This window comes from Syngnathoides biaculeatus, chromosome 18, assembly GCF_019802595.1.
Source record: "Syngnathoides biaculeatus isolate LvHL_M chromosome 18, ASM1980259v1, whole genome shotgun sequence".
NCBI classification, from domain to species: domain Eukaryota; kingdom Metazoa; phylum Chordata; class Actinopteri; order Syngnathiformes; family Syngnathidae; genus Syngnathoides; species Syngnathoides biaculeatus.
Genome location: NC_084657.1, coordinates 4,633,789 through 4,655,320, shown reverse-complemented (window position 1 = coordinate 4,655,320; position 21,532 = coordinate 4,633,789). Strand labels below are relative to the sequence as shown.

General features: G+C 41.5%; 2 protein-coding genes across 3 annotated transcripts; one reads left to right on the top strand and one right to left on the bottom strand.

Annotated features, from left to right (window-relative positions):
- Positions 1-209: 209 nt before the first annotated feature.
- Positions 210-2,682, bottom strand: znhit3 (zinc finger, HIT-type containing 3). The gene is made up of 5 exons (XM_061802837.1): positions 2,512-2,682; positions 2,061-2,092; positions 1,439-1,498; positions 1,234-1,311; positions 210-556 (listed from the first exon to the last, which is right to left on the bottom strand). The coding sequence occupies exons 1-5, from the start codon at positions 2,577-2,579 to the stop codon at positions 354-356; spliced, it is 441 nt and encodes a 146-aa protein (XP_061658821.1). The 5' UTR covers positions 2,580-2,682; the 3' UTR covers positions 210-353.
- A 6,095-nt stretch (positions 2,683-8,777) lies between these two features.
- On the top strand, positions 8,778-18,879 carry vkorc1l1 (vitamin K epoxide reductase complex, subunit 1-like 1). Of its 2 annotated transcripts, XM_061802833.1 has the most exons (3): positions 8,784-9,211; positions 12,923-13,032; positions 15,394-18,879. In XM_061802833.1, exons 1-3 carry the CDS (start codon positions 9,021-9,023, stop codon positions 15,618-15,620), a joined length of 528 nt encoding a protein of 175 aa, XP_061658817.1. In that variant the 5' UTR covers positions 8,784-9,020; the 3' UTR covers positions 15,621-18,879. The 2 variants fall into 2 exon arrangements, with proteins under 2 accessions (XP_061658818.1, XP_061658817.1); XM_061802834.1 differs by lacking the exon at positions 12,923-13,032 and having other exon boundaries at positions 8,778-9,211.
- Positions 18,880-21,532: the final 2,653 nt, after the last annotated feature.

Below are 21,532 nucleotides of genomic sequence, written 5' to 3'. Positions count from 1 at the left end.
GCTTTAAAAATGGGAGGAATATTTGGAACTTTTTGTCCATTTATTTTTAATATATATATATATGCAATATTTTTAAAATGTCATTTGAATGTGTTATGTTAATACTAAAATAAGCATGCTGGAGAGAAAATCTGAATTCTGGATCTTTAACGGTGTAAATGGGACAAAATGGACCAAAACTCAATTACAGTATTCAATTGCTTTTGTAAAAAAAAAAAATTATTATAATAATAAATAAATGAAATGCAAAAAATAATTGTCATGTGTTACATGAATGTGTCAGTCTGGCATCCTCCAAGATCATTTTTATATTTTTAGAAAACCTAATAGTAAGTTTCTTTCGGCTTTCAAGCTTACCACTCCATAACCTCATTGAACTCCTGCATTTGAGCTTCTTTTTCTACAACCTTTAAACATCTATCTGAAAACTCCACAAATAAGGGCTCCTGCATAGCTGCCTTCATTGCTTCTTCCTTGCTGTCTGCGCTGTCAACGGTCCTTAGTAGTTCTCTCAGGTGGGGATTACAAAGAAGGTCCTTAAGCTCTTTTGACTGACCTGTGGAATTAGACATTGGAGAGAATTACTCACATCTGACTATTGGAATATAAAAATCACAGAAAGATATACGGTGAACCCGTGTTTTTCATGAGGTACAGTATGTTCCAGAACCAGCTGCATTAGGTTCAAATCTCTGACACACCACATGAAAGAAAAAAAAAAAATACTTGCTTCGTACTGCTCCCACAAACTTTGTTTCAACTCGTTAAAACAATTTATCATAGAAGGCCCCTTTTTTCCCCTCATCTGTGTGGTGAGTATACCTCACTGTATCCACTAACCAAACCCAACTACGCAGAGGTCCTGCACGGGGCAATACGTACGCCACGTGATGCAATGTGGGTGTTAATTAGCTACAGGAGTATAAAGAGGCCTATAGAGTAGTGTAGTGTCTGTGTAATAGATACACGTGCCTTGGAGATGTGTAGAAGCTGCGGTGGTGGATGATGTCGGCCAGTTTGCCTGTGATTGTCTGGGGAGAGCTGTGCCTGACAGCAGCTTCTGCGTGTGTGCTTGTGTTTTACTATTCTGATGTTTGCTAAATCAATGAAAAGTGTATCAGCTATTTTGTCTCTTCATTGTATGGTCATTACGGTAAATAAGCAGACTGTAAAAACAGGTATATGCACGAGAGTTGGGAAAATTTGATTTTTAAAATAATTTTGAGTAAATACCTAACAACTGAAGCTTCTCTAGAGGTACTAGATCAGTGATGTCCTCTTCGTGCAGAAGATCCTCCACGCTCCATGTGTCTGCAAGAAGATTTTCCATGTTCTTTTTAGAATCGTGCACCACATTTACTATTAATAGTGACATTTACAATATTAATTTCAAATATTTGATATATTTGCCGATATTTACAGGGTGAGTGAATCATACCAGTCCTGATAGCATTCTTTGTTCTGTTGGATATTAACTTCTGAACGGGACGGCAAGAGTCTGAGGATGCATTGACAGGAGATCATGTACTGTATTACTATTCTTAAAGGTCCCATATTTTGCCCGGCTAACTTCTTCGAGTATTTGGAATGTTATATTGTCTCTATGATGACTCAGTAAACGTGCACTATGAATTACAATCGTCAACGCAATCCTGAGTCCCAGAATATTTTCTGCCCAGAGGCCTGAAATCTGCTTTGCATTTCTCGAGCGCATCTACGTCACTAGTGAAGAGCTCTGCCTACTTCTCTGCTCCCAAGCCAGTGCTGTCAACATAAATGTGTGCTGTCTTACAAATGTGTCTTTTACACAGGCGACCAATCAGAATAAAGCGGGTAATGGTTGGTCTTAGCCAAATATGGACAAAACCAATAGAATAATGAGTCAAATAGAAGTAGCTATCTGAAGGGACTTTCTCTGGACACTCGTAAGCCAGGTGGTTTTTTTTTCCATGACATTAATTTCGTGATAATCACTCTACAGTAGTTGAATATAGGACCTTTAAAATTAACTTATTTCAGATGTGATTTGATAAAACAACCTGAAGATCAGCGTTTCTTACCTTTATGCCTCTTGTAACAGGAAAGAGAACAACTGAAAATGGAAAACATGTTTTTAATACTTAATTAACACAAAAGTGCAGTACGATAGTTTTGTGTAATTACTCCACTGACATGAAACCCATAAATAAAGGTATATAATTTCATTGAAGTGAAATGTTTTCTCCCGCTAATAGTTTTGTTGATACAGCTAACAAAGCTCAAATAAGACACTCACAAAAGTGTAATTAAAAAAAAAAAAGTGTATCTAAGCCAAATACCTGCAAACAATAAAATAGTTTGCGTACGTAGATCTAATTGACTAGGTCACAAGTGAACGTCAAAAGGAAAAAACAAGTTAGTTTAATGTGAGTTTGATGACTCGTTGTGGGCTCTTAATGTTACACGCGAAGAGCTCACGTGTTTTGCAAAACGCGGGGTAAAATTAAATTACTTACGGTTTACATTACTTACTATCTTATTTGGCAAGCTGGACATCGGTATTTTGGCGTCTGTTCGGTGCACACTTTGCATAGCTGCATCTTGAAACGACGTTAACTACGCTTAAAGTCAACAAATAGCTGATAATATAGCTCAGTCTAAATCTATGACCCGGAAACACTTCTCCATTTCCGGCCAATTTAGCCTTCAAGATAAAAGTAATTTATTCATTGGTCCCGAGTCCTGGCATACGGATTTAATTTTTTTTTTTTTTCAAACCAGCTGAATTACTGAACTACTGTACTTTATATTTCTGCTCTAAATTGCTGCAGCTTTACGGCTGCAGGGAAAATAAACGTGTCAAGGTTACGACACTGCTGCTTGACCGGTTGTGAGCCGAGAAGGAGTTGGACTACTCGGATAGAAGTAAATGGCAAAGTTACAAAGAGGATGTTAGAGAAGTGGTCTGCTCATTACAGAACTAAGAAGTACTGTAAAGCTTACTGAACTGCTAAGGATGCCGTCTTAGATAAATGAGTTTATTTGTACTATTGTATGATGTTTGTGCAGTAATATTCAAGACATTGAAAAGAAGTTTACAATAAATGTAAGGACCATTTTAAAGTAATCCGTATCTTTGAAACAAACTCATTTCAGTAACATCCATTTTATTCCAGTAAAATACAGTAAAACATTCATCCTTCCAAAAGAAATAGATTCATCTTTACATATGGATCAAGCACACGTGGCTGACCTACATACCAAGTTCAACACAAACTATTTTTGCACAACTGTAACTTGAAACCATTAGATCCTGTTTAAGAGAGCACAGAGAGCGACAGACGGAAAGACAAGATTTGCCAAGTGACAGATGATTGGCCATGTTTATCACGATCCAGTCGATAGGTCAGGAACAGAAGTCTCGGTCACAGTCAACATTAGGAATCCAGCATTAGCTCGAGACCTATGAAGAAATAATAATTAAAAAAAAAAAAAACATGGTAACAATATATTCTTCTGTTGCTCTACAGAATTCGATTAAACTGATTTATTATGCTTTGCTCATTTGGTGGTGAGGGGCAGTGTAAGAAATAGTGGTAACAGTATACACTTAACCTTCACAGCATTTTCTCGATTTACAACTGAGTTCTGTTCCTACGGAGCTGATGTAACGTGTATCTCGCTGTCGCCCATCGATAACGTGGGATTAAAGTCATACAAAAAATATTTGGATAAAAAGACTTTCAGCCCATCATTCTTCTAAACATTATGTACATGGTAAATAGAATTTAGCAATGCAGCAAATTTCAACAGTGGATTTTTCGGTTTTCGACCAAATGACTTAATTCACAAAACTAAAACGCCAAAGAAAACATTGTTTTTTGCTTCTAACTCACAGCTTTCCTCCCAGAAGCATGTGAAGTACACACAAACACACACACATGCAATGTGGGCCCGAGTATATGTGATCACATGGCACAAGAAGGAATGCTTACTTACAAACGTAGTTATTCTTTTGATTGCCTCAAATATATGGGTGAGAAGTGATTTTCTGACACATTTGCTAGAACTAAGTAATTTTGATCTTACAAACTTCACAAGTGACTAGTTTGTATGGTGGAGTCAATTATGCAGCACAGTAGGGCATGCCATATACAACCATATTTAGTTTTTATTTGACTCTTTCTTACCTTAGAAAAGTGCTATGTAAGCGGAAATGCATTATTATCTATAATTATAAACACGCAAGTAAAAACAAAGGAAAACCCTTCCAAAGAGCATGCAGAGGACACTTAGGCCTTTACCAAAAACTTTATTGAGGTTTTATTCATAGAAACTACTATTATTATTATTGCAACCCACTGTAGCATTGCACACAGTTTTGCATTGACTTTGCAATGTTTTATTTGAAAAGTATAAAGTGAAAGTTAAATGTAAACAAACAGTTCTTTAGGATTAAATGCAAATGTATTTGTACCATGATGTTAAATACTGCAGCTCAAAACTGTACTTGGGCAGTGATTCTTTCACATACCAATACAAGCACTAAGCAGCGATCACTAACTTAAAGCCACACTTCACACACTCGTAATAGTATTATTATTATTATTATTAAAATAAGACATACAATTTAAAAAACAACGGAACGACCCCCAATTTCAAGCCCGCACTGTTACCTGTAAACATGCGAAGAGGCGAATTGGAAGACATCACCAGGACGAGCTCTTGGTTCTCCTGCGTTTTATCTCACTGTTGTAATATTTGGTCGCAATCTTCCTTTCGTGTCCGGCGGGGCAATGGCGATTAGTGTTGAGCTCCGTTTCTCTCTTGGATCTTCCTTTGCCACCGACGTGACACGAGTATTCGACCAGATTGTAATAGTCGTATTGGTCGTAGTAGGCCTCCTCAAACGAGGAGAGGGTTTCGACGTCGGTCGCCATTTGGTGCAAGTTGAAAGCTCGGCGGCCTGTCGCAGTGTGATTCGAGTTGCAGTTTGTAAACAAATGACGTAACTTGTGGTTTTATACCTCGAGTCACGTGACGCTGGTTGGACCACGTGATTGATCAACAACTGCCTTTTCACGTCGAATGCAAGGAATAAATGTTATTTTAATGACTTTGCTAATGTGTAAGAAAAATATATACATCTTGCAAAGTAGGCAACGAAAATATATATTTTCATGTATAAGTTGGCTCATATGTTCCGCTGTTTTTGTGACCTCATAAAGGTTAGTTGATTTTAAAACATTTTTAAAAAATTGATCAATCATTCTATGCATTGAAATGTCTTTGGAAGGGCATGAATTAAAAATACAAATCATAAGAATAAAACTCCAAACAATATTGATTAAACATATCATCAATCAACTTCTTTTCCTTTCGGCTTGTCCCGTGAGGGGTCGCCACAGCGTGTCATCTTTTTCCATTTTAGCCTATCTTCTGCATCTTCCTCTCTAACCCCAACTGCCCTCATGTCTTCCCTCTCCACATCCTTCTCTTTGGTCTTCCTCTCACCCTTTTGCCTGGCAGCTCCATCCTCAGCACCCTACCACCAATATACTCACTCTCTCGCCTCTGAACGTGTCCAAACCATCGAAGTCTACTCTCTCGAACCTTGTCTCCAAAACATCCAACTTTAGCCGTCCCTCTATGGAGCTCATTTCTAATCCTATCCAACCTGCTCACTCCGAGCGAGAACCCCAACCTCTCCATTTCTGCCACCTCCAGTTCTGCTTCCTGTTGTTTCTTCAGTGCCACCGTCTCTAATCTGTACATCATGGCCGGCCTCACCACTGTTTTGTAAACTTTGCCCTTCATCCTAGCAGAGACTCTTCTGTCACATAACACACCAGACACCTTTCGCCAGCTGTTCCAACCTGCTTGGACCCGTTTCTTCACTTCCTGACCACACTCACCGTTGCTCTGTATTGTTGACCCCAAGTATTTGAAGTCCTCCACCCTCGCTATCTCTTCTCCCTGTAGCCTCACTCTTCCCCCTCCACTTTTCTCATTCACGCACATATATTCTGTTTTACTTCGGCTTATCTTCATTCCTCTCCTTTCCAGTGCATGTCTCCATCTTTCCAATTGTTCCTCTGCATGCTCCCTGCTTTCACTGCATATAACAATATCATCTGCGAACATCATGGTCAAAGGGGATTCCAGTCTAACCTCATCTGTCAGCCTATCCATTACCACTGCAAACAGGAAGGGGCTCAGAGCTGATCCCTGGTGCAGTCCCACCTCCACCTTAAATTCTTCTGTCACACCTAAGGCACACCTCACCATTGTTCTGCTGCCATCATACAAGTCCTGTACTATTTTAACATACTTCTCTGCCACACCAGACTTGCGCACGCAGTACCACAGTTCCTCTCTTGGTACTCTGTCATAGGCTTTCTCTAGATCCACAAAGACACAATGTAGCTCCTTCTGACCTTCTCTGTACTTTTCCACGAGCATCCTCAAGGCAAATAATGCATCTGTGGTACTCTTTCTAGGCATGAAACCATACTGTTGCTCGCAGATACCTCCACTACTCTTTCCCATAACTTCATTGTGTGGCTCATCAACTTTATTCCTCTATAGTTCCCACAATTCTGAACATCCCCTTTGTTCTTAAAAATGGGAACTGGAACACTTTTCCTCCATTCTTCAGGCATCTTTTCGCCCGCTAGTATTCTGTTGAATAAGTTGGTCAAAAACTCCACAGCCACCTCTCCAAATTGCTTCCACACCTCTACCGGTATGTCATCAGGACCAACTGCCTTTCCATTTTTCATCCTTTGTAGTGCCTTTTCTGACTTCCCCCTTAGTAATCATTGCCACTTTCTGGTCCTTCACACTTGCCTCTTCAACTCTTCCTTCTCTCTCATTTTCTTCATTGATCAACTTTTCAAAGTATTCTTTCCATCTATTTAGCACACTACGGGCACCAGTCAACACATTTCCATCTCTATCCTTAATCACCCTTACCTGCTGCACATCCTTCCCATCTCTATCCCTCTGTCTGGCCAACCTGTAGAGATCCTTTTCTCCTTCCTTCGTGTCCAACCTGGTGTACATGTCTTCATATGCCTCTTGTTTAGCCTCTGCCACCTCTACTTTTGCCCTACGTCGCATCTCGATGTACTCCTTTCGCCTCTCCTCAGTCCTCTCAGTATCCCACTTCTTCTTCGCTAATCTCTTTCCTTGTATGACTCCCTGTATTTTGGGGTTCCACCACCAAGTCTCCTTCTCCCCTTTCCTACCAAAAGACACACCAAGTACTCTTCTGCCTGTCTCTCTGATTACCTTGGCTGTCATAGTCCAGTCTTCCGGGAGTTTCTGCTGTCCATCGAGAGCCTGTCTCACCTCTTTCCGGAAGGCCGCACAACATTCTTCCTTTCTCAGCTTCCACCATATGGTTCTCTGCTCTACCTTTGTCTTCTTAATCTTCCTACCCACCACCAGAATCATCCTACATACTACCATCCTATGCTGTCGAGCTACACTCTCCCCTACCACTACTTTACAGTCAGTAACCTCCTTCAGATTACATCGTCTGCACAAAATATAATCTACCTGCGTGGTTCTACCTCCGCTCTTGTAGGTCACTATATGTTCCTCCCTCTTCTGGAAATAAGTGTTCACTACAGCCATCTCCATCCTTTTTGCAAAGTCCACCACCATCTGTCCCTCAAAGTTCCTTTCCTGGATGCCGTACTTACCCATCACTTCTTCATCGCCCCTGTTTCCTTTACCAATATGTCCATTACAATCTGCACCAATCACAACTCTCTCGCTGTCTGGGATGCTCAGAACTACTTCATCTAGTTCCTTCCAGAATTTCTCTTTCAACTCGAGGTCACATCCTACCTGTGGGGCATAGCCGCTAACCACATTATACATAACACCCTCAAGTTCAAATTTTAGTCTCATCACTCGACCCACAGTAGCTGAATTTCCACCGACGCCCTGGAGGTTAGCAGTGCCGGGGGCGGGCGTTGTTAACCCGGGCCACGACCGATCCGGTATGGGATTTTTTAGTTGAACGCTCATATTTGTTTGGCACAGTTTTTACGCCGGATGCCCTTCCTGACGCAACCCTTTGTATTTATCCGGGCTTGGGACCGGCCTACAGATTGCACTGGTTTGTGCCCCCGTAGGGCTGCATTAAACATATGATCAATCAACATTAATATCATATTACGATTTGAACAACATTAGTGGCCTTCATAAACTAAATAGCTCAATTCGCAAATAAGTATAAAAATAAATAATACATAAATAAAATCATAAATTGCCCAATGAATGGTCATAATTTGAAGGAAGCGTAAAATAAGAATTAAAGAAAAAAATACGAGCACCAACTATTGAGGAAGCATATTGTTTTTATGCTTTGAACAATATGAGCAGTCTTCAATTGTATGTTCATAACTGACTAGCTAACTGCTAACGAGTTAACTAATAAAATAATGCAATAAAATGAAAACTTCACGAAACTGAACTTTACTGCGTAGAGACGTTAATTAAAAATATATACAGCAGACAAACTGTATAATTTAACAAAAGAAAATACTGTTGAGAAACAATATGTATTCATTGTTTTATTATTGAGTATTATCATTTGTACGATTTGAACATTCTTCGTTCGTATGTTCGTGACTAACCCAATAATAATAGTCATAATAATAGTAATAACAATGAACAGGGATTAATATTTCCATCACACAAAAGAATCGGTCACTATTATTATTATTATTATTTTTTTTTTTTTTTTGCTGTTTGCTATCACAAGTAAATAAAGCCAAGGGTATTTCCTCCCTCGGTACGTGTGCTGCTTCTTCTGCGTCGCTCGACCGACCTGTCGGTGTGTTTTCGTTGTGGGCCTCTCGACGGCGGCGGGGGCAGCGGCAGGCGCAGCAACGGCTGCGGCGTCCCGCCCCGCCCCCTCGCCGTGTGGCGCGTCCTGACGCCGTTCCACGTCGCAGTCGAGTCCACGCACGGACCAGCGAGCTGCGTATGTCTGCGTGTCTCTGGCTAGGCTAGTTGAGGGAGTGATGGCGGCGCCCGTCCTGAGAGTGTCCACCCCGCGGTGGGAAAGAATAGCCCGGCTCCTCGTGTGCCTGCTGGGCATCCTATTGTCTGTTTATGCGTTTCACGTCGAGAGGGAAAAGGCTCGGGATCCGACTTACAAGGCTCTGTGCGACGTCAGCAGCTCCATCAGCTGCTCCAAAGTGTTCAGCTCAAGGTAATTTGAATTCAGACGAGGGCGCTCATATCTCATCTCCTCGCTCAATGACTGTAACTGCCATTCTATCAAATCTGGCCCCGGCCCTTCTTGCAAAATGCTCACCCCAAAAAGCTCTGCTCAGCTACCGGCTATATGGTTTAGCTTGCTAGCTGCATTTTTTTTTTTAATTGGGTAAACGCGTTAAATTAAACCCACATGGCTAATGCTCCTACTCGCTATCCTAGCATGATGAAGCTAACTGTGCTATCTGACCGTTTGTTGTCATTTCACTCCCGCTTGACCCCTGTGACTTCTTAATTTGTGTATTTCACGCCGTGCGCGCGCACGTAACGTCAGTAACTCTTCAGAGGTAAAAAGCGTCCTTCAATTTCCCCCTTTGCTTTTGGTTAGTTACCGGTCTCTCTGTAAACCCACTAGTTTGATCAAACTTTGTTGCTGCTGCTTTTTCTTGTGTTAGCTGTCATTAGCTGCCGAACTAATGTCACCAACCACCAACAAAGTGTTGTCTGCTCCCATTTATGTGACACAACACCTTTTCTCTGAGGTCTTAGTAGAAGTCACGTACTCATAGATAAAGGACATCTGCTGTAAGAGGGTTATTTTATCAATCCACATAAATCCAATTTAGTTGACCCTATCAACCATTTCAACAAAAATTTGTAATCTTAATGCAATTGTTATTATTATTTCTTGTACTACATTGGCTCATAAATGAATAAAACCCTGCCTAGTTAATGTATTGAATGAATCTCTACACTGAACAAGCATTGCTGGAATGTAACCTGTCAAGGCCTTGCAGCATAATGGAACACAAGTTCCCCAATACAGTTGTCTATGCATAAACATCCCTCTGCTGTAATTGTGTGCTGTGGGAGCTACCAAATTTGCGTATGCAAGGAATCTGCAGTTTACGGTGGTCTTGATATACGAAGGAGGGGAGGCTACAATGGTACTTGCAGTTTTTCTTTTTGGTTGCTTTATATTTATAGCCTAAAAGTGTTTTTCATACTTGTATTTATGAATTTCTAAAGTGGAAGCGTCAAACGTAGTTTTATTGCGGGCCACGTCGTCGTTATGGTTTCCTTGTGAGGGCCTTAACGACTGTGAAACCATATAAATATCGACATAATTGGTTCATATTGCAAATACACAACAAATGAATTTACCAGTTTTTTTTTTTTTTAAATCAGAAACTGATGAAAATTTAGTTCAACTATTTTAAAAAACATTTTTTTTTTTTTTTGGAGGGATTCGTAACATAAAATTGTTGCAGTGGTTCACCATTATGTGCACATGATTTGCTTTCCCTGGCCACATAAAATGATGTGCCTGGTCTTGAGTTTGACACTCGTGTTTTAAAGTTGCAAATGCTGTGCAATTCGTTGCAATGCCGTAAAAATATGTTGTCACGCGGCAAAAGAAAGCATGCTGAGTAACTACGTTACGTAACAGTTCTCATTTGATTGATTTATATTTTTGTGAGTTTTTCGGTGATTGAGTTCCCGCCAGTCTTGCTTCAAAAAGAATTTCCCTCAATTTTCACAAAAGTCTTTTTATTGAAGGTGGCACAAGTTTTTCCTTAACTGTAACATTTGTTATACACATGATCAAAAACAACAAAGTTTATTTGAGCATGTCAAAATTGCCACTCAAATATGCTGCTGGTTTTGAATGCGCTTTGGGTTCCCAGGGGACAATGTCAGGTGCGCACATGCAGATGTAGATTTGAAAAAACACTGTAACTGCAACGCTCGAGTAATAACACTATGGTTACAGAAAGTATTCAGTATGCACCTTTTTGAGCTAATACAGCCACGGGTCTTTGTGGGAATGATGTAACAAGGTTTTCACACCTGGATTTGGGGATCTTCTGCCATTCCTCCTTTCAGATCCTCTCCATTTCTGTCAGGTTGGATGGTGAACTTTGGTGTACAGCCATTTTAACATCTCTCCATAGGTGCTCACTTCAGTTTAAGTCTGCACTTTGCCTGCGCCATTCAAGGACAATCACAGAGTTTAGCTGTCATCTTATCATGGTGGAATGGTTTTTGTGTTCCAATGACCCTAGGAAAGGAGCACGAGCTGGTGTGTGATATAGAGAAGTTCCGACTAGATATAGTCGATTCACCCCCACACACGGCCTGCACTCTGGTTCCAGTCCTCTTGAGAGGGGTTGGACTCTTTTCCACTCTGGAGTTTCCCACGGTGAGAGGTGCCAAGCAGGTGTGGGTATACTTTTTTCCACCTGGCTCAGCTTGGTTCACCCCAGTGGACAAGAGGAAAGCTTCCCTCCACCTCTGGGTGGGGGGATGGGTCCTGACTGTTATTTGTGCCTATGCACCAAACAGCAGTTCAGAGTACCCCCCCCCCCCCCTTTATAGTCCTTATAGGGAGTGCCGGAAAGTACTCCCGCTGGGTACTCCATCGTTCCATTGGGGGACCTCAATCCTCACGTGGGCAATGCCAGTGAGACTTGGAAGGGCGTGATTGGAAAGAACGCCTGGAGCGGTTCGGAACCGTGTGGGAAGCGGCTGGGATGAGAATCAGAACCTCTAAATTGAAGACCATGGTCCTCAGTTGGAAAATGGTGGCATAACCGCTCCAGGTCAGAGATGAGATCCTCCCCCAAAAGGAGGGGTTCACGTATCTTGGTGTCTGAGTGGGAGATCAACAGGTGGATTGGTGCATCGTCTGCAGTGATGTGGACTTCGTATCAGTCCATTGTGGTATAGAAAGTGCTAAGTCAAAAGACAAACCTCACAATTTACCAGTTGATTTGCATTCCTACCCTCACCCATAGTCACAAGCTGTGGGACGTGACCAAAAGAATAACGTTCCAGATACGAGGTCCCGAAATGAGTTTCCCCAACAGGATGTTTGGGATCTTCCTTAGAGATTAGGTGTAAGCTCAATCATCCAGGAGGGGGTCAGAGTAGATAGAACCTCTGCTCCTCCGCATGGTGAGGGGCCAGATGAGGTGGGTGGGGTTTCTGATTTGGATGCCTCCCTGACACCTCCCTGTTGAGGTGTTTCGGGCATGTCCCACCAGAATGAGACCCCGGGGATGACCCGGAACACACTTGAGAGACTGCATCTCTCGGGTTGGCCTTGGAACGCCTCGGGATCCACCCGGAAGAGTTGGATGAAGTGGCTTGGGGAAGGGGAAGTCTGGACATCCCTGCTAAAGCTACTGCCCACCTGACCCAACCTCGAATAAGCGGTAGAAGATTGATACCCATGATACCCTTTCAGGCTGTGCCCGGCCGAGCCCCATGGGTGCAGGCCCGGTCACTAGATGCTCGCCTTCGATCCCCACCTCCAGGCCTGGCTCCAGAGGGGGGCCTCCAGTGACCCCCGTCCAGGAAAGAGAAACACTTTATGAAGCTCGTGCTTTGTCTGGTCCCTCATCTACGGCCTGTTTGCCACGAGTGACCCTACCAGGGGATTGAAGCCCCAGACAACTTAGTTTCTAGGATGATTGGGACACACAAACCCCTCCACCATGATCAGGTGATGGCTCAAGGAGCTCAATAATATGCTGTTTAAACTAATCAAAATGAATAATTTTTAAATGTGAACACTTAAGAAGCTGTTTTCTGCAATTCTTCACACATTTACTTGTATATCAAAAAGTGCTAAATGTGTTTAATGCTACATTGATTGCATTTGTTGATTTTTTTTTCCATTTTGGTCTTTTTTTTTTTTTAGGTGGGGTCGAGGATTTGGACTCCTTGGCTCCATTTTTGGAAATGACAGCGCACTGAACCAACCAAACAGTATCTATGGAATTGTTTTTTATGTTTTCCAACTCCTACTAGGTAAGCAGACATGAATAGCATTGTAAATTCTGCTGCTCCATGTCTGTGAACCATTGCGCAATTTGTGCTGACCTAACAGTTATGGCTAACGTCCCAGCTACATCTGACTCACTTGGACTCACATGACACTAAATTGAAAATTAGTGGACAAAAGAGATTTTGAGTTGCAGGCTCAGCTTGATTAGACCATCAGACAGCATTTAATCTTTTTCTTCAGTAAGTCATCAGTAATTTTGACTGGAAGCTTTTTGACTCCCTGGCAGTTACTAGTTTGAGCATCTACATGCACGTACACACACGCACATCCACACACACACACACACACACTGCCGTTAGTATACTTATACTGACGCCGCTTCTGCCATGCTGCTTTGGCATTTTCATCTGGCCACCTGGCACTGAAACAGGACAAGAGGTCCTTTTAGCTACAGCAGATACCACTCATTAGACTAACACAATAGATTCCCAGTGAACTGCTCTGGCTGGTTCAGATGTCTGTATGAAAAAGGGAGTTTCACTTAAGTTCTAACTTTTGATTGTCCTTTCAGCCACTTTTTTTGTGACATCGCATAGCGGTTTTATTTAGCATATACTGATATCAAATTATATACACTGTCATCTACGGTGAAGCTGAAATGAATTTGTTCTGGGAGTCTTTTCGTAATGTGAATTTTTTTGTAAGTAGAAGGGCTTTTTACAAATAAATGGCCTAATCCGTTCCAAGGCCCCTGAGCCTCCCACCCCCTGCCAAAAATAAGCATTCAAAGTACCTAATGTAAAGAATGATACAAACTATTTTCATTTAAGGAAGAAAGATGAATACATTTCCAAAAAACACAAATGGAAAAACTCACAACAAAGTTGTACTTTATGAATGCGCGCTAGCTTGTGACAGCATCCAAAAGCGCTAGCATGATTCGATTGTAATTCGACTGTCCAAGGGAAATGAAAAGCATCACGGGTAAAGATTGACGTCCCTCTGAACCAGTGGGATGCCAGGAAGGTGCTACAGCGATAGCCAATGGGAGAGCAACTCTCTGAGGGCCAAAAAAACGAAGATATCAGATGTTTACGTTCACTGGAATTTGGAGGCTGTGAATCCTGCGAATTTTCCTTCGTAAGTAGAGAATATTTTTCCGAGGAGGCGTCCGTTTAATAACCTGAATTTTTCATTAGTAGAGACGTTCGTAAGTAGAGGTACCACTATACAGTAGTCCCTCTTTTTTTTTTTTTTTTTTTTTTTTGCAGTTAATTGGTACTAGACCTACCCGTGAAAAGTGAAAACTTTTTTTTTTTTTTGCTTCATCTGTCCTTGTCGTCTTGCTGGGGATGCCGTATTATACCCTATCAATGCGGCTTTCCGCTACAGTACTGTACTAATGTATGCTGTCTTTTTTTTTTTTTTTCTTTTTTTTTTTTGCTTCATTCATTGTCACGACGAGGATAGCACATTAGTACATACCGTTCCAGCTTTTTTATTTTTTGGGGGCGTGGCGGAAATCCGCGATGCACTGAATCCGCGATAGGTGATCCGCGAAGTAGGAGGGATTACTCTATTTGGAACCGCGGGCTGCCATGCACAGTGAAAATCTGAGTTGGAGTATGTAGTTACTATATGACCCCTACTCAAAAAGGTTTTAATTTACTGAGGGTAGCCCCTCGAGATGCAGCATCTTGTTTTCAAGCTTGTCCCATGCATCAAATTGCCTATATTTACCATCAAATGGTGGCAAAGCACTCTGTAGCCCCTTTAGACAACGCTTTTACTCATGTCTACACACCCACAAAATTCAAAGCGAGAGCGCAGATTTGGGTGTGTATTCTGTACCAGAACAGGGCGATTTTCCCCTCAAGCAATGGAGAGGAGCAATCTGCCAAGTAACACTTCTTTGTCTTTAACTGGTGTCCCAGGTTAGGTTTGTTTTTTTTAGCATCACATGAGTCATTAGCAGATGTTATTTAAACATTGGTTCCAGTTTTTTGAGGAGGCTCCTGTTGGTCACAAACTGATTTTCGCACATGTAATGTGAGTTTGCACATTAACAATTACACTCGGCCTCATCGGATCAACCGATTATTGGCATTTTTTTGCTTATCGGTCTGGTCGGTTTTAATGTCATTCACCAATCCGATCAATGATGTCATTACCGTGAGGATGACAACGAGTCGATCACGCTGCCTGTATTATAACAAGAAAATTGGAGGTAAAAAATGTGTAGTGGTGGTCACCAGTGCCATGTTCTTTTAATAAAATACGGCTCGCAAGCAGGCAACAAAAACATTACGTAGAAGGAAAAAAAAAAAAGTCTTAATACTTCTTTTAATCTTTAAAAGATTTTTTTTGTCCCTCCCCCCCTATAGGAATGACTGTGAGTGCAATGGCTGCCCTCATTCTCATGACGACATCCATTTTGTCTGTAATGGGCTCGCTGTACCTGGGCTACATCCTCTACTTCGTCCTAAAGGACTTGTGCATCATCTGCATTACCACGTACGCGCTGAACTTCATTCTCTTTACCCTCAACTACAAACGACTGGTATACTTGAACGAGGCTTGGAAGCAGCAGCTCCAGGCCAAGCAGGACTAAAGCTGTCCACGCACAGCTAGAAAATGTGCCGCAAAAAAAAAAGAAAAAAAAGAAAGAAATGTGACTGACTGAACATTTGACTTGCCACCAGGAGACCTTGCTTCCCAACAATGTTTATTCTGCTGTGTGTTCTCAAAAAACAAAATGAAGAAATCTAATCTACATGTCAGGCCTGAATCCTCTTGATTGCGGAAGGGTTCAGAAGCGAGAGGTTTTATGTTCAAGTGGTTCTAAGTTGTTTAACATTTTAGTCACGTCAAGAACAAGTCATGGGCCTGAGCGGGAAAGGTATATGCCCACAACCGCGTGGCTTGCCGCTGGGTGGTTCTCCAGTTCTCAAACAAGAAGGATCTCAGAGGAGACAAGGAGACTCATCATAGCGCAGCAGATGCACTAAAAAGTAAGATGGTGGAGTTTAAAGTCACCGCAAAGTACAGTCAAGAGCTTGCTGATGTCTGAAATGTCAAGTTTGGAGGGAATGAAACAATAATGGAGAATTGTTTTTTTTTCCTTCATGTTTACACTTTGTAGTATGCTTTTTATTTTCTTCAAGAGGACCACTAAAAACAAATGTGTGTAGAGGGAGTCAGTTTGTTTTCCTATTCTGTACATAGCTGCTGAGCAATATTTCAAGCGAGATTGGTTGATCTAAACGGAAAAACAAAATGTCGGAGACAAAAGGGTGAGGAAAGACACGGTCGGCTGTGAAGCCACAAAAACAAAATGGTTCCCTTCACCAAGCTTGCAACAAAGTACTACCATCACCTCTGTTGTTGTGTGTTCAACATGCAAACGTGCCTGAAGCATTAATTCGATTAAATTTGAAAGTAAGGTTTCATTTGACCGCCACTTTTGCTTGTTGATTTTCCTATCAAAGGTCCAGAGGCTTTATTATTATTATTATTATTATTTTTGGAACACGGTTTTTGTAATTTAACATACCAGTTGAGTGTTAGTCCCTCCTTAAATCTCACACAGTAGCAGAGGCTGCTACACTGTGATAGCTAGCGTCAGTGTCCATTGAACAAGTAATGGTGATGCTGACCAGCTGAGTTACAGTTCATTTGATGGACAGAACTTGCCGGGAATGTTCTTTTGACATTTAAAAAAAAAAAAAAAAAAAAAAAAAAAAAACAGAAGCAAAACCAGTCGTTTGGGACTCCTCAAAATAGCAACGTCAAGCCATACAAGAATGAGTGGGTGCTTGGAAGATCAACAGCGGAATACTTCCCAGAGAGCTGGATCGTAGCGCGAGTAATCCATTGACACGAGTAGAAAGGTTGTTTCCGTTCTAAGAAGTGTTAGGGCCACAAAAGGAGAGAAAATCATTTTGGAATGAGAATAAATAGTTGCAAGTCGTAATTTTGTGAGGAAAAAGTCATTGATAGAATGAAGCAGCGTGAAGCACACTGAACTAGTGGTTAGCACACTTGCCTCGCTGTTCTCAGCTGATATCGTAGCTTTGGCCTTACTCTGTGGAGTTTGAATGTTTCCCTGCGCTTACGTGGGTTTTCTTTAGGTACTAGGGCTCCCTTTCACGTTCCAAAAATATGGAATGAGTCATTGAAGAATAAATTATGTGCCCTACAATTGGTTGATAATTACTTTTTTTTTCTAACCCATCATATGACTTTTTCATAACTGAATATTGGGTCACAAAAGTTCCTCCTCCTATTCCCTCGTGTATGACATTTCCCATGCCATTACGACTTTATTCTCATAACATGACTACTCTCTTTGTTTTCTTTCTAGTGTGGCCTTAATATTCCTTGTACACTTCCTTTCACGAGCCTCGCTTAAAATCATCCTGTCGACCACCGGACAATTTTAACACTACAATTATGTCAGTGTGATCCATTTAAAACTCTTTTGGAGTCAGTGGCCTGAAAAAGAATTTTAAGCGAGCTCTGAGCATTTTTTTTTTTCCACTAGAGGTTGGGCTGTTTTTAAATATGGGGATGGCAATGGTGAGAAAATTCAATCCAGTAACGTGCTTCCTGTAATAATTTAAGTAGATTGATTGGACTGCAATTTCCCTGCCCTGTGGTGTGGTCCAAAATGTTGGTCTGGTACTGGTAAATGCACAACATACCATCAACCTCTTCCCCTGTCCTGCAACAGAATGTCATTTTTATGGGAAAAAAAAAGATAAGCAGTTATACTGTACCTCGATTCTAGACAAACTGGGCTTTCCCATTCACTGAAGGAAAGTTTACTTGGAAGCAAGTAATGTCATGTTTTGGAGATCACTTGGTGTTTGAGTGGCTAGCACTCCCCATAGCATGCAATTTGTATATGACATGCCCATTAGAATTATCCTCCTCACATGGTATATTTTGTCAGTGTGAGATCACTCGTACAGTCCCCCCCCCCCCCAATAAAATTGTCTATTGGTTAAAACTGCTAACTATTGATGACCGTCTACATGTAGCTGACGACCTTACCCACAATCCTATGCCTCATTTCAGTTGGAGTGAAGAAGCTATTGCATGTTACTTTACCACAGATTCAAATGTATCTATCTGGCTGTTACCTGATTTTTTTTTTTTTTAATGATTTAATGTAAAAAGAAAAAAGATCAATGCTTACCAATAATTCATGTTTGTGCAATGTTGAGTGAGGCCCTGAGCATAACTGCCATGTTAGTTACATCACCAATGCCAACTTCAGTGCCTTCTGTTTGATCACCAGGCCTTGAGCCAAAGATGGGGCAAGTGATAGCCTTTCAAATTACCAGTGGAAAAGGCACTTTTGTTTGCTTCCCTTACATTAGAAATGGAGAAATTAGCAAATTTGCCCCCAAATGAAATGCCCTGACGCCCATCCCTTAAATTACACCTTTAAATGTTCTTATGTTGTCTAGTTATAGGACATGTATGTTAACAAGGGATCCACTGTTTCATGAAAAGGATTGTACTATTCTTCATCTTGAATTATGCCCTTTAGCTGTAAGGACTGTTAACATTCAGACAGTTATTTTAGTAATAAAAAAAAACTTGAGGGGTGGATTGCTGGGAATCTGTGTCAGCAAGTGTTTTTTTTTTTTTTTTTTGTGGAGGAGAACTCACTGGGTTTGCTTCTGTATTGCCAAATGTGTTTAAAAACACAATTTTCTTACTTGGAAAAGTGTTACAACCAATTGCAGGAGGGGTGCATTAAAACTTATGGGAAAACTGGATGAGACTGAGATGAGAACATTTGAAATTGTGGCACTGTCATGTGGAAGCGATCAACCATTAAAACATTCCCTCTAAAACAAGATGTCAGTGGAAGTCATTTCATAGGAAAACTTAAATTAAAATTTGGGTTGGAAATAAGATGAAGACCATGTAGTAACTCCTTTGTCTTGTCTCCAAAAAAAGTAGCCTTAAAAAGGATAACTTGGAGAACATTTCCTGAACACTTGCAAGACAATCACGCTCAGGAGGTGTGTGTTGGAATGCTGACATTCTGCAATGTTGAACCCTGCCCGTACAAGTCACTTTTGGAAATTCAATAAAAAGCACTTCATGCATGTTGCATTGATAACAAAAATCAGATTTTTTTTTGTTGGGGTTTGAAAATTGGCTGACATTTTTCTTGTCGGTTGTGGAACTTGAACTGTGGCCCAAAAGGCCCAAGCCCTGACAAATGAGCCACTGCTGCCCAAGGTTTGTTTGACAATTTTGCCTTTAATTTCACACTGTACAACTACTGCTCAGGACTTTTTCAATACACTTTTTTTTTGTGGCTAAAAATTACATTCAAAAAACATTTTGTTCCAGTGTGCAATAATAATCAAATATAAAAAAATGAACCAGCGCTTTCCAATATTTTTTTCGGGCCTCAATTAAATGGACATCATGCATGGACCTTGGCCACCTGGGAGCGGTATAACAGAAAACTGAGTTGGCACTGAATAATAAAGTGCTTAAATTTCTATTACAGATTATTAATGTGGTACTCTGAAATAACTTCACCTTTACCTTGAAAATAATCACATTTAACACATTTCATGTGCAACTTCTACAGTACATGTTTGAAGTATCTTCAAATTACACTTTTACAGTGAGGGTACATTCAATGTGCAATAAACTAGTTTGCTCTGTGGTGTAAGAATATGTGGTCACACAGCAAAAATACACCACTTATTTCCTTTATATTTATGGCCCAGGGTTCCCCCACCCAAGATTAAGAAAACAAAGGTAGAGCAGAGAACCATGTGGTGGAAGCTGAGAAATAAAGAATGTTGTGGGGCCTTTCGGAAAGAGGTGAGACAGGCTCTCGATGGACAGCAGAAGTCCCGGAAGACTGGACTACGACAGCCAAGGTAATCAGAGAGACGGCCAGGAGAGTACTTGGTGTGTCTTTTGCTAGGAAAGGGGAGAAGGAGACTTGGTGGTGGAACCCCAAAATACAGGGAGTCATACAAGGAAAGAGATTAGCGAAGAAGAAGTGGGATACTGAGAGGACTGAGGAGAGGCGAAAGGAGTACATCGAGATGCGACGTAGGGCAAAAGTAGAGGTGGCAGAGGCTAAACAAGAGGCATATGAAGACATGTACACCAGGTTGGACACGAAAGAAGGAGAACAGGATCTCTTCAGGCTGGCCAGACAGAGGGATAGAGATGGGAAGGATGTGCAGCAGGTAAGGGTGATTAAGGATAGAGATGGAAATGTGTTGACTGGTGCCAGTAGTGTGCTAAATAGATGGAAAGAATACTTTGAAAAGTTGATCAATGAAGAAAATGAGAGAGAAGGAAGAGTTGAAGAGGCAAGTGTGAAGGACCAGAAAGTGGCAATGATTACTAAGGGGGAAGTCAGAAAGGCACTACAAAGGATGAAAAATGGAAAGGCAGTTGGTCCTGATGACATACCGGTAGAGGTGTGGAAGCAATTTGGAGAGGTGGCTGTGGAGTTTTTGACCAACTTATTCAACAGAATACTAGCGGGCGAAAAGATGCCTGAAGAATGGAGGAAAAGTGTTCCAGTTCCCATTTTTAAGAACAAAGGGGATGTTCAGAATTGTGGGAACTATAGAGGAATAAAGTTGATGAGCCACACAATGAAGTTATGGGAAAGAGTAGTGGAGGTATCTGCGAGCAACAGTATGGTTTCATGCCTAGAAAGAGTACCACAGATGCATTATTTGCCTTGAGGATGCTCGTGGAAAAGTACAGAGAAGGTCAGAAGGAGCTACATTGTGTCTTTGTGGATCTAGAGAAAGCCTATGACCGGAGTACCAAGAGAGGAACTGTGGTACTGCATGCGTAAGTCTGGTGTGGCAGAGAAGTATGTTAAAATAGTACAGGACATGCATGATGGCAGCAGAACAATGGTGAGGTGTGCCTTAGGTGTGACAGAGGAATTTAAGGTGGAGGTGGGACTGCACCAGGGATCAGCTCTGAGCCCCTTCCTGTTTGCAGTGGTAATGGATAGGCTGACAGATGAGGTTAGACTGGAATCCCCTTGGACCATGATGTTCGCAGATGTTATTGTTATATGCAGTGAAAGCAGGGAGCATGCAGAGGAACAATTAGAAAGATGGAGACATGCACTGGAAAGGAGAGGAATGAAGATTAGCCGAAGTAAAACAAAATATATGTGAATGAGAAAAGTAGAGGGGGAAGAGTGAGGCTACAGGGAGAAGAGATGGCGAGGGTGGACGACTTCAAATATTTAGGGTCAACAATACAGAGCAATGGAGAGTGTGGTCAGGAAGTGAAGAAACGGGTCCAAGCAGGTTGGAACAGCTGGCGAAAGGTGTCTGGTGTGTTATGTGACAGAAGAGTGTCTGCTAGGATGAAGGGCAAAGTTTACAAAACAGTGGTGAGGCCGGCCATGATGTACGGATTAGAGACGGTGGCACTGAAGAAACAACAGGAAGCTGAACTGGAGGTGGCAGAAATGAAGATGTTGAGGTTCTCCCTCGG

Excerpts from the sequence above, each read along its gene's own strand:
- znhit3 (XM_061802837.1), bottom strand. The coding sequence starts at position 2,579 with ATGCAGCTATGCAAAGTGTGCACCGAACAGACGCCAAAATACCGATGT. Across the intron at positions 1,499-2,060 it reads CTGTTACAAGAGGCATAAAG|ACTCTTGCCGTCCCGTTCAG; the intron begins GTAAGAAACGCT and ends ATGCATCCTCAG. Across the intron at positions 557-1,233 it reads AGAGAAGCTTCAGTTGTTAG|GTCAGTCAAAAGAGCTTAAG; the intron begins GTATTTACTCAA and ends CTAATTCCACAG.
- vkorc1l1 (XM_061802833.1), top strand. The coding sequence starts at position 9,021 with ATGGCGGCGCCCGTCCTGAGAGTGTCCACCCCGCGGTGGGAAAGAATA. Across the intron at positions 9,212-12,922 it reads TCCAAAGTGTTCAGCTCAAG|GTGGGGTCGAGGATTTGGAC; the intron begins GTAATTTGAATT and ends TTTTTTTTTTAG. Across the intron at positions 13,033-15,393 it reads TGTTTTCCAACTCCTACTAG|GAATGACTGTGAGTGCAATG; the intron begins GTAAGCAGACAT and ends CCCCCCCTATAG.